Genomic DNA, 13025 nt, shown 5'->3' on the forward strand with positions numbered 1-13025 from the left:
ACCTGTAGCATGGGTCAATTCATGGTTACACTTTATCAGTGGGCTTTACACAAAATGACATTTGCTGGATCTTCAAATGACAGAAACGGGTGTATTCTTTTACACCCGTTTAAAAAAACATGACTTTACGGTTTTAATGATTTGCTATCCTTTAATATAGCCCTTGCTCACTAATGGGGCTGAAAGTGGAGAAAAAAGGATAATTTAAAGTTATTATTGGTGGGGAATTTGGGTGGGAGAGTATATTTTATATTAGCTGAAGGATTAACGTATTTTAAACGGCAACAAGTAAGACGCGTGAACGCTGTGTCAGACTGTGGCAGTCTGTGGCAGTCTGACACACACACACACACCTTCTTTTTTCACGTTTATTTATTTTTGTTCTCTTTTTTTGTAAAGTTTCCTTTTTTTCCTTTTTTTTAGGTTTTCTTTTCTTCTTTTTTTAAGTTTTCATTTTTCGGCACATTCCAGTAGGTGGGACATTGTCTGACTCTGCACTGATCCACAGCTGCAGTGTTTTCTTCTTGATATTACTACCGGTACTTGTTTGGTTGTCTGGATGGGCAGGACTGTCTGCATGAAACTGGCTCTATAGATGGGAGTCTGCGTGGCGGTGCTACGAGGCCATGCAATGTCCATCTCCTGTGTTCTCCGCTCATCTGATGTGTGAGGGGGGGGATGCCGGCTAGCCCATAGAGGAATGGTTGAATCGGGGAAACGCTGGTTGAATGAGATATACATCCAAGAGGACAAAATCTGATACAGCCGGTAGCTCAATCTCTGTATACTTACCTTATATACCTGTAGTGTATACTTACTCTGTATACTTACCTTATATACCTGTAGTGTATACTTACTCTGTATACTTGCCTTATATACCTGTAGTGTATACTTACTCTGTATACTTACCTTTGCATGTTGTTCTGCGATAGCGCTTGACTAGAGGAAAGGCCGTCACCAAATTCAGTAGAGTTCAACCTCTGGGGAGCACTAAGGTACACAGCAATCCAACCAGTAGTTTTATTAATTATCTATCTTGTTTTGGTTTGGGCTACACAACCAACCATATATTATGAACCCTTGTGAATATTTGGCAAAACATAGCTGAACTACAAGCTCACAACGTGTCATGTTGACCTTGTAGATCGGCTATTTTTTAACAAAGATTTGGTGTAGACGGGACCTATTGTAGACCCCCGGGGGACTCCAGTTAATGAAATATAATTTTAGGGTTTAAAGAATATATGTAAGTGTAAGTCATGTAAGTGTAGATTAACAGTAGTTTGATAGGAAAGGGGAGGAGAGAGATGGGGGGGGGGGGGGGGGGACATGCAGCAAAGGTCGTCGGGATCGTGCCTCAAACTCGAACCCGGATTACCAGCCTAGGTGCCTGCATGGACCGCTCGGCCGGCCCAGGCCATGTAAGTGTATTTTAAGTCAAATACATGAGTGTAAAAAGGCAGAAATCTCCAATCTGCACAGTCAAAACTGCAAACATCATAGTTTATTTCAAGCTTATAGACTTTCAGGCATAACGCAATGGAATGTAGCAGTATAAAGGCCCATTCATACTCAACTGTGGGCCATAGCCTTATCAGCTAAAGTCCTAAACGGTGATAAGGAGTCGAGGCCATCATACTCCCTCCGTCCGGTTCAGATGTGCAACCAACTAAAGGCCTTCATACTCCAGTTTTTAGGTGATAAGGTGACCACCGAAAACTACAACATATCATGCCGCGGTGATAAGAGACTCACCGCTCACCCCAACACATCTCCCTGATTTTACTAACCACCGTTTAAGTGGTCACCTTATCACCTAAAACTGGAGTATGATGAATAGCCCTTAAGGGGACCTCCCACCCAACATCTAGACCAATCAGTGATCGGGGTGATGTTGATCAGTAAAAACAGAGAGATGTGTCATGGTGAGTGGTGATTTGCTATAAGTAAATAATATGTTCCAAAAAACTGCACTTTTTGGTTGCCATAGGGTTTAGCTCTGGCTCATCTATTTTGTTTTTAATACTGAGAATCTTTTGTCATAATAAGCTTACAGTAGATAGCATTGATTTGTATTTTAAATTCATGAGCTTCCTGTTGGTGAGTGACTTTATTAACAGTTGCAATAAGTACAGAGATACAGTTATTAGGCTATACAATAATGCTAAAAGGATAACACAAAAAGCCCTGAGGGCTTGTTTCCAATGTGGTCTATTTTCCTCAACAACTATGCTGTATGTGATTCATAGGCTCCTCAATGTGATCCTTAACTGTAATTATGAACAATTTGGAATGAAACTGAATAGATTTTCACCATCTTCCAACTCAATGACGGGTCTATAAGACCGGGGTAGTTCAGTTCCTTGGTCATGTTAAATGAAAGTAGCAAAATGGAGTTGTATAACACGTTTTTCTCCCAAACTGTTTAGGTTACAGTAAGGCAATAAGGCCACATACTTTAGTATGTTTGGCTGTTTGCTATGTGTTAACTATGTATGCTCCCCTGGTCTCTCAGCATGGCAACGTGTGACATAGTGAACACATCACCAAAGTATGTCTTGACCTCCACACCATTCATACCAGCTCATCAGTTGAGTCAAATGGAGGCTGAGTCAGCCTTAAGCTAGTACTAGCTCTGGTCCATAGCGTTAGAGAAGCCCTTAATGCTATGGCTAGTAGTGAAGATATATGGGTTGTGTTAACGGTGTGTAACAGTTGCCTATAGTCAGTGACAGGAAGTTGATGATTCTGTATGTGGTCATGCTGACTCTCCATGAGTCATTTGCTGTAGTGACCCAGGTCAGGCAAGACAGAGTGAAATTTGACCCAAGCTCTATGAATGAATGAATCAATGGCTGAATAATTGTATTTTCGTGTGTGAGTGCCTCGACAGACACAACCTTATGGGATTATTGAAAGAACACAGAGTAGGCCTATTTCCAGTGCCAACATGCTGACACCAAAATTATAAACAAAATAATAAATAACAGACAGTTTAGTAGTCTAAGATTTCTGACAGAGAGAGAGAGAGAGAGAGAATAAAAGGAACACAGACTATTTTATTGAGATATTGAGATACAGTATCAAGTTTTCGAGAGGGTCCTAAAGACAGCAATATATACTCTAAACATAGAATACAAAACAATTGACAGAGAATAAAAAAAGAAAACAAACGAAACCAAACGAATAACAACAAAACGACACAATCAGGGTATTATAAACTATGCGCACAAAAAACGGATCATTTGTTGAGTCAAATATCGACATATTTAGTTTAGTAAATCATAAATAAATATATGTATGCATAAGTATTTATGCATAAATCATAAACCAGTGCTATTGAACACCCTTTATGTCTGTGTGTTGTTTAGAAAATATTGAACCAATGGAAAGTAGTAAAAAGAACGCTTTGGACAAAACTTAACTCCATTGGACCCTCAAACTGTCTGCTAAAGCAACTCACTCCCATCACCTCTTCCCCTCTCATGCAAGTAATTGACAATATATAAAGTCACAACACCAACTTTGATGAGGCAGTATTGCTTTGTTTTCAAAATATAAGGTTTTCTTAATTTTCATTTCCTGAAAAATGAACATTTTGGAGTTAGGTGGTTTCTTCCCGACAGCAGAGATGCCATCCAAAGACCTCAAAGCATTCAACATCAAATCTAAAGAATGTCATTGGTCTGATCTCACCATGTGGTTAATACCCCTACCATTAGGTTCTTCTTTTTCCCCTTCAAGTGGCATTTCTTTTGGAATTTCATTAACCACTTCCTCACTATCAGCAGCACTGAGAAAAGGTCTTGATGGCACCACTGCGTAGTTTACAATCTTGGCTCTGAACCATGACCATGCCATTCTTGTCTGCAGCATAATATGTGCAACAGTCCTTGATGTTTTTTGGTTTTTTTCTGTACTAGTAGGCTACAGTTGTTTCCTGTTGGTTTCCCTTGTGCTTGTCCTTCTACTTTGAAAGGAAAGAACGTTGGAAGCAACCCAAAACTTTCTTTGTACTGAAACAAAACCCTGAACCTGATGTTTTGTTCTTGAATGACGTTTATTTATCCTCAAAGGAGAAACTACTTTGCCACATTTAATAAAGACATTTATACACAACAAAGACCACCAGGCAGAATCATTGAAATATAGGAACATGCATTGCATGTTCCATTGCAACAAGTCAACAGGTGAGAGACAGCGAAATGCCTTCACGACGGACGACGTACGTCGCGACGTATATTTTTCCGTCGCAACGTATATTCGAGTACGTCCTGGCGTAAATATCAATTCGTCCCGGCAGAACGGACTCGTCGCGGCTATATCTACCCGTTTGCGACGTAATATGTTGGCTATTATATTCCGTCGCGCCAGAACGGGACTCGTCGCAGCTATATCTACCCGTTGTGGCATGAGCTGGACTCGTCGCGGCAGAACGTGACTCGTCGCGACTATATCTACCCGTTTGAGACGTGCGCCTCGCTGGTCCGGTCTCCAGGCGAGCCTGCGTCCTTCATATATTTTTTTTTCTGCTCTCGTTGGACTTAACTTTAAAAGTCCAATGGAACACCTCTTTGTAACGGGTCGCTGTAGTATAGTGGTCTAATTCCTCGCCTCTCTATTCTTTTTTTGCTGAGGACGCTGGTTCAATTCCCGCTCGCGGCAAACCAAAATTATTATATTTTAGACAGACAGACTGCCTGTCTGCCTGCCTGTCTGCCTGCCTAATGTATTGTAAATAATGTATTCATTCCATACGGCTATTTTCTTTTAATATAAAAACTTTTGTCTTTCGCGCGATTCGAACCAGCGTCGTCAGCACCAAAACATTGAGAGGCGAGTGATTAAACCGCTGGACTACAGCGGCCATACGTTACAAAGAAGTGTTTCATTGGACTTATAAAGACAATAGCACCCAGCTGCAGTCTCGCAAGGGGAGGGACCGGAAGTGCTTTTATTTCCGGCTTCCACGTGCACAAGCGCACATACACGCACGCGAAATATAATGCGCGTGCACGACACGCACTTGCTGGTGCGCGCTTAAATGCCGGGTGTATATAGTACCATCTGTGCTTAAACATAATTACGTGGTCGGTTTGGAAAAGTTTGAAGTAGTTTGTTGTAGGTAATATTTTAATTGAAAGCTTATTAGTTGGTGGTATAAGTGTGCATATTTGAAGAAATGCAAATCTAACAATAATAAAATGATATGCAATAATAGGCTAGGCCTATATGGTCGATTATAACATAATGATATCAAGGCATTTAAGTAATGTAATAAGTTGCTATAACCCCGTACCCCTGTCCCACACACACCATGTCCAGACCATAGATCACAGACACACGACCATATGCATTTAATTTACTATGAAAACCTGCATTTCCCGTCAGTCAGTCAGTAAGTGTGTCATGTCACGCCTCGTGTCATGCCTCCATATATGGTCACGCCTCATGACACGTCACACCGCCATATATGGCCGTTTCCATATGATATAAGATCCCGACACTGACCTCATCAAACCCTGGATAGCCATACATTGAAAAGACTGGATCATCACCTAGATCTCCATATATGGAGCTGAGGCGGCCAGCAACTCTACATCTGACCTCATAATGTAATAATCAGCTCATAATGTAATTAAAAGACGAGCACATAACTTAATAGATTTTTCTATAATGTAATAATGTGTTACATTAAGAACCTCCACATAGGCGACTCATACTGTAATAAAACTTCATAATGCAATAATGTCTTTATAATGTATGAGCTGATTATTACATATTGCATTATATTTCGCGTGCGTGTATGTGCGCTTGTGCACGTGGAAGCCGGAAATAAAAGCACTTCCGGTCCCTCCCCTTGCGAGACTGCAGCTGGGTGCTATTGTCTTTATAAGTCCAATGAAACACTTCTTTGTAACGTATGGCCGCTGTAGTCCAGCGGTTTAATCACTCGCCTCTCAATGTTTTGGTGCTGACGACGCTGGTTCGAATCGCGCGAAAGACAAAAGTTTTTATATTAAAAAAAAATAGCCGTATGGAATGAATACATTATTTACAATACATTAGGCAGACAGGCAGGCAGACAGGCAGTCTGTCTGTCTGTCTGTCTGTCTGTCTGTCTAAAATATATGAAGGACGCAGGCTCGCCTGGAGACCGGACCGGCGAGGCGCACATCGCAAACGGGTAGATATAGTCGCGACGAGTCACGTTCTGTCGCGACGAGTCCAGCTCACGCCACAACGGGTAGATATAGCTGCGACGAGTCCCGTTCTGGCGCGACGGAAAATAATAGCCAACATATTACGTCGCAAACGGGTAGATATAGCCGCGACGAGTCCGTTCTGCCGGGACGAATTGATATTTACGCCAGGACGTACTCGAATATACGTTGCGACGGAAAAATATACGTCGCGACGTACGTCGTCCGTCGTGAAGGCATTTCGCTCCACCTGGAGAAGGTTCTATAAAAATACTAACGATACAATAAATGTGCAACCAATAATATGTTAACAGTATATACAGTAAACACTCATCAATACGCATAAGTAATTGCCAGATACAATGAATAATTTGAAGAATATTGCAGCATTCATTAACAAGCCTATATGTGACTGCTGCATGGATAAAAGACTCCCTGGAACTTTCATTAAACCTATGATTTTGTCATTAGGAGCCAGCTGATCCTCACCTCACCTGGGCCTCTGTATCCTGTTTTAGTAGGCTGCTAAAATAATAATCACACATTATTAGTAGAGAGATTGCTTTGACATCTAGAACATTAATTACAACAGCAGCATATGCCTTGCCTACGTGTAAGCAGTGTAATTGCATGCTGTGTACTGTAGATGTCACTCTCGCCCAATATAACTTAAAGAGAGAGCGAGAGATTTTATAAATATCAAACGGGAGCATTTAAATGATCACTTAATCACTTAATAAATGAACTAAAATTAACACATTGCAATTTGTATTTAATTTAAATGTAGTATCTCTACTTGTCTGTATTGGTTCATTTGTTTTTGCCTACTATATTTGTAATGTAGTAATGTTGGCTATCTTTATTCTATAGTTCACATTTGGAGAGAGAGAGAGAGATTCATTGGGCATTATTACTCATTATGTAGCCTATGCACTTTTGCTATTAGAACACACAACTGGGCTGTGGCTATGCAAGTCATACGAGGACAAGCATAGTGCGCTGCAAGACAACACACACACACACACACACACACACACACACACACACACACACACACACACACACACACACACACACACACACACACACACACACACACACACACACACACACACACACACACACACACACAGAGAGATTGTCGGCCTACCAGATGATGGCAGTATTTCAACAGAAGATTGAGGTTAATAGTTATTTAGTTAGTTGGTTCCCACTTCAACACAACAGCCTATATGAAGTTATTTTTTTATAAATAGCTATAGTATTATTACAGAGTAAAAAAAAGGAGAAGGGAAGACCTCAGATTGATCAGTTTGTGAAGGTTTGTTTTTAGGATACAGACTAATTAAATAAAATCACTGACAAGTTATAGTATTTTTCTTTTATGAAACAATATGAAAGCCATCGACATCCTCTGCTCATTGACTGCAGTTTATCCTAGCTGATAATGAATCCAAGTTACCAAACCAAGCCCTTTTCTGAATCTTAGTCTAAAACACAATAACCAAATTTCATCCAATTTCCTTGCATTGTAAAAGTATGTCCAAATGCTCAGCCTAAAGTCATTATATGCACCCGGTCAAATTTCATCTCACCGGGTTCCACTTAATTTAGCTTATGGCTGCAAGTCTTTGTGCAGACTACTGCACAGACTACTCCTCACAGAAACTTCAAATATTTGCCACATGACGTTGGAAAACACTCGGTCGGATGGAACAAAAACAATGTTTTTTTTTTTCTTTCTTAAAGCTCCCAAAGCGAATGAGATCAAAGATTAGTTCGACAGTGTAATAAATAAAACACCAGGGGTTGCGAAATTATGAATTTTCTTTGAGGGTGGAGACTGGAGAGCAGAGCAGCCCAGACTCTGTATCTTTAATAGTGAGGAGAGACTGGAGAGTGAGTGAGATGGGAGAGGCTGCGCGTGCACAATCCCTCCACTCCACTCTCAGCTGCTCCGCAGACGCGTGAACGCGCAGTGGATGGAGACAGGAAAAGAGGCGTCGGATTGCACAGGTTTTTTTTTTTACCCACCGGAGAAAAATGTTTCCTCCACCGCCCATCATCACCAGCGCTGTCGTGGTGCTCAAAAGTCGCGCAAAAGGACTGAAATTATTCGAGGACATAATCTTTTTTGACCTTTAAACTTGAACTTTTATTTCAGACGACTTTGTTGTGCCCCAAGAGAGTGATTTTCTTAAAAGCACCGGGATTGGAAATTGACATTGGACAGGTAAGACAATTCAATAAGTCTAGGTAATTATTATGGAGTTATGTCATGACAACCATGCCTAATCAGATCATCTTTTTAAGGGGGTAAATTTCAATTTAGTCGCAATTTAGGAAGTCTATTGCTCAGAAGAAAAAAAAACATCAAATTATTTACTACATGTATAGGCTATGTTTAGTATGTTAGGCTGGACTCTGTTAGGATTTGCTTATGAAAAATATCAAAGATTAGTTTTTGTACCTGCAAACCCGGCGATTTCAGTACTATATACCTAGCCCTAGTACCACGGACAGCGTCCGGCGCGGCGCGCGCTGGCAACAAGCGCAGTTTAGAAATGCTGACTCTAAATTATAACCTATTTCTGTATTTCCGCATTGCAAAGTCGTTAAAACCTGTGCTGTGCATAGACCAACCACACACACACACACACACACACACACTCACACTGTGAGTGTGTGAGTGTGTGTGTGTGTGTGTGTGTGTGTGTGTGTGTGTGTGTGTGTGTGTGTGTGTGTGTGTGTGTGTGTGTGTGTGTGTGTGTGTGTGTGTGTGTGTGTGTGTGTGTGTGTGTGTGTGTGTGTGTGTGTGTGTGTGTGTGTGTGTGTGTGTGTGTGTGTGTGTGTGTGTGTGTGTGTGTGTGTGTGTGTGTGTGTCAGTCATACAAGCACCAAAGACACAACACATTGTCAATTCGGTATTCATTTGAAATATATTCCACCAGGACACTTACATTGAAATGACCTGATAGGCAATAACAACAACAGTTGCCCTCATGTTGCAGTATAGACTGTTTTGTTTGTATAACATGGCATTGCATCAAACTGCATATCTTGCTGTTGCATGTCCTCACTGATACATATTTCCATTGACAGAAATGTTAAGTTCACAACTCATACATTTGAACACTGTGGACTATGTCTATGATGATGATGATGTCTATGAACCCTTGACAAAGCACATGACATGGCTGACAACAACCCATCTATCTTTGTGTTGCAATCATCTTGCAGGTGCTGAAAATGGCGTCAAGGATTCTGCAGCTCCTTGCCTTGTGGACTACTATGGTTGGCGTTGTCCATTGCTGCCCTTCTCCATGTGTCTGCACGGATAAATATTCCCACCAGTTCGCTGACTGTGCTTACAAAGACCTGCTGGTGGTTCCCACCACAGGCTTCCCCCCCAACGTGACCACCTTCAGTCTTTCTGCCAACAAGATCACATTTCTAAAAGCCAAAACCTTCATCAGTGTCACCCAGACGACTTCTCTCTGGCTGTCCCACAATCAGATAGTCACCGTGGAAAGGGACACCTTGGCTCCGCTGATCCAGCTGCGCAATCTGGATTTGAGCCACAACAACATTGTCGATTTTCCATGGGAGGACCTGTACAACCTCACGGCCCTGCAACTCCTAAAGATGAACAACAATGAAATGACAAACCTGCCCAAAGATGCCTTTTCCACTCTCACAGAACTCAGGTCCCTGCGCATCAACAACAACAGGTTCACCGTCATTGTGCAGGGCACATTCGACGCCCTCTCCTCCATGTCTCACCTTCAGATATTTAACAATCCGTTCACTTGCTCCTGCAACCTTCAGTGGCTGAGAGATTGGATTACGACAACCAAGATCTCAGTTCCTGACCAGGAATCCATTCTGTGTGAGGCCCCGGAGCAGCTGAAGGGTGCCATGGTCACCAAGACTAGACTGGAATGCAAGGCTCCTGTTGCCACTATAACCTACCAGCCTAACATTGAGAACACTGAGCTCTATGAGGGATCCATGGTCACATTGAACTGTGAGACCAACGGAGCGCCGCGACCTGAAGTCACTTGGGAAGTCAAAACGGGAAATGAAGAAATTCTGTTCACCTTGCCTTTTATTACCGAGAGAAGTGATGCACCCATCAATGACAAAACCACCAATGGTCGATTCCTTGTCTTTCAAAATGGCACCCTAATTATTCCTCGTATGAGCAAAAAGGAAGATGGAAACTATAGCTGCTCTGCGGTCAACGAAGTAGGGAGGGCAAATGGTAGTGTCAAAGTAGCACTGGCTGGTACCCAGAAACATGCCACCAACTCAATACTGGATACGGCAGAGAACCCAACAGTTCACAAGTCTGACATTACCCCATCGGTTCACAAGCCTGTGGGGCCCAAAACCTCCAAAAACAATGTAATTAAGTCCGAAGACAGGCTCAAGATCGGTACAACTGGTTCACTGGGCAAACACAATGCCACGGGGCAGGCCGGTGACGGGTCACCTGCAGACAACTCACCCAGCAGCTGTGGTGTCAACGATGGAAATGAATACATCTCCAACCACGCGTTTAACCAAAGTGTGAACAACCTCAAGCAGTACACATTTGACTTTGGCGTCATCGCACTGGAGGTGTCAGAAACGGAAGCTAAAGTGCAACTCAATCCACTCAAGCTTCCAAGTAGCAAGGATAACCTCCACATCAGTCACACGCAAAGCCAACAAAACCTGGAAACGGTGTACAAGGAGCTGTTCAAGTTAATACAAACCACACCAAAGAAAGAAGCACCCATAGATATGCTGTATCTCTGTGTTGACACGGGCAATGGACACTCTAGGGTGCAGTGGTCCAAGATAGAAGAGGGAGTGAATGCCTATCGCTTTCATGGTCTGCAGCCCGGCACCAATTACACCCTCTGTTTCACCTACGGGGGGCAGGATTGCCAAGTTCAGGTTGTTTTCACGACCAGAAAGAGAATCCCCTCTCTGCTGATCATCGTGGTCGTCAGCACTTTCTTGCTGGCGTTGGCCACCGTTCCCTTGCTGGGGGCCACCTGCTGCCATTTGTTGTACAAGTATCAGGGAAAGACGTACAAGCTGTTCATGAAGGCCCAGAATCCGGATCAGCTGGAGAAACAAATGGCCGGGGATTTTGGGGATCATCATAGGGCGTCTTTTGTGGAGTCTGAAAAGACTTTCAACCCCAGTGAGCTGGGCGAGGAGGGGGAGGGGGTAGGACGGCTGGCCGAGGGAGAGGAAGACGAGGATGAGGAGGGAGAGATAGAGGGCAGCGTTGAAACGGAAGCCATCCCCAGTTCTTCATCGAAAACCAACAACGAGGAGTTCGAGATGTGCTCAGAGTACAGCGACAGGTTACCGCTGGGAGCCGAGGCGGTGAACATATCTGAGGAGATCAACGGCAACTACAAGCACCCGAGTCGCTGAACGATCGAGTTTGACGTACGTCGGCGCGCGTGGATCATATCGTTATTGTATAATACTTTTAAATAGCCAACATTTCTCATTATTACACACTTTTAAAAAGGTATTCCTGCGAGAGAAAAAAAAGGATAAACAAGCCTAATTGTGTTACCTCAAGTCAGAAGGTAGCCTATAGGCCTATATACTCCGGCAATGACGGGGATTCGGAAATGTTTCTTTGTAGAGAGACATGTTATAGATCAAACATGGTGACATTCCTCAATATGTAGCCTTATTTACCGTATAAGCACAGCTTTCTACATGTTTTGTCAGACCTCAAAACAACCGGTTTATTAAAGCACGTTTCTACATTTTTATCAAACCCTCAAAATATCAATTTAAGCACAGGTTTCTACGTTGGTTGTTTTTTCTAACCGAGAAAACATCCTTATATGTTGTTGCCTGTTGTGTGGGTCTTGGTATATCAATGATAACACCGTGTCAGTTTCAGGAGGCTGTGACGCTGGACAGCGCATTGCAGCCTGTCGGTCCGTCCGTTCCCAATGCCCCGTATATCCGAAGAAAGAAAGAAATTATAAGAAAAGACAAGACACACTTTTACCTGTTGTTTAACGGAATGTGCTGTGCCGGTGCTTTGAGGAACACCAGGTCAATTTATTACCAGCTGTTGTTAAATGTAATGTAGGGCTTTAAAATGTGTGACTTTAACCTATCAGCTCAACGGATGCTTGCTATATAGGCCCAGGCCTGATTTCGCTTTTTACAATAATATTCTGAAAGTGTCTTTTCTCTTTCGGAGATTTGTCCATGGCATGTCACATTTTCATGTGGTTTATTAGTGTAGTCTTTAGATCTTAATGTGATGTAGCTTATATAGCCATGTGGATTTTTTTTTTTTTACTATTGTAAAAAGTCTATGAAGTATCAAGAAAGCAGGCTTCACTGTCCTGTAATTTTATGTAGGCCTATAGTCAGTTTTTGTGATCAACTGAACGTGAGCTTTCAAGATTTTTTATATAATTTTATGTACGTGGAATTAATAAAACAGGTAAAGGTGAAGTTTTTATTTCTCATTGTTCATCGGTCAATTAAATGTAGGCTATGTTTATGACAAAGGCTATAGCCTAGATGTTGGAATTCGCTTGTTAGAAATTACATTACTGCACAATTCACACAAAAGGGCTGAGTGTATGAGAGCCACAGACGCTGCTTTGATATAGCCTATTATGTTAAACGCAACATTTCGTTTGTGAAAATGGTGGTTTGTTTTAAATTAAAAACAATAAGAGAGCCTACCCTATAATTAGACTAAATCATATCGTAAATTACTGGCTTGGTTTATTCTTAGTTTATGATAATGTACACAACGTTTTTATTTTTGTAGACGCA

General features: G+C 42.1%; 1 protein-coding gene across 1 annotated transcript; it reads left to right on the forward strand.

Annotated features, from left to right (window-relative positions):
• Window positions 1–9452: 9452 nt before the first annotated feature.
• On the forward strand, window positions 9453–11804 carry islr2 (immunoglobulin superfamily containing leucine-rich repeat 2; the record flags this gene model as incomplete). The annotated part of the gene is made up of 1 exon (XM_083762552.1): window positions 9453–11804. The coding sequence occupies one exon, from the start codon at window positions 9453–9455 to the stop codon at window positions 11637–11639; it is 2187 nt and encodes a 728-aa protein (XP_083618678.1). The 3' UTR covers window positions 11640–11804.
• Window positions 11805–13025: the final 1221 nt, after the last annotated feature.

The sequence above is a fragment of the Protomyctophum parallelum genome, assembly GCF_964188405.1.
Source record: "Protomyctophum parallelum genome assembly, chromosome: 4".
Classification (NCBI taxonomy): domain Eukaryota; kingdom Metazoa; phylum Chordata; class Actinopteri; order Myctophiformes; family Myctophidae; genus Protomyctophum; species Protomyctophum parallelum.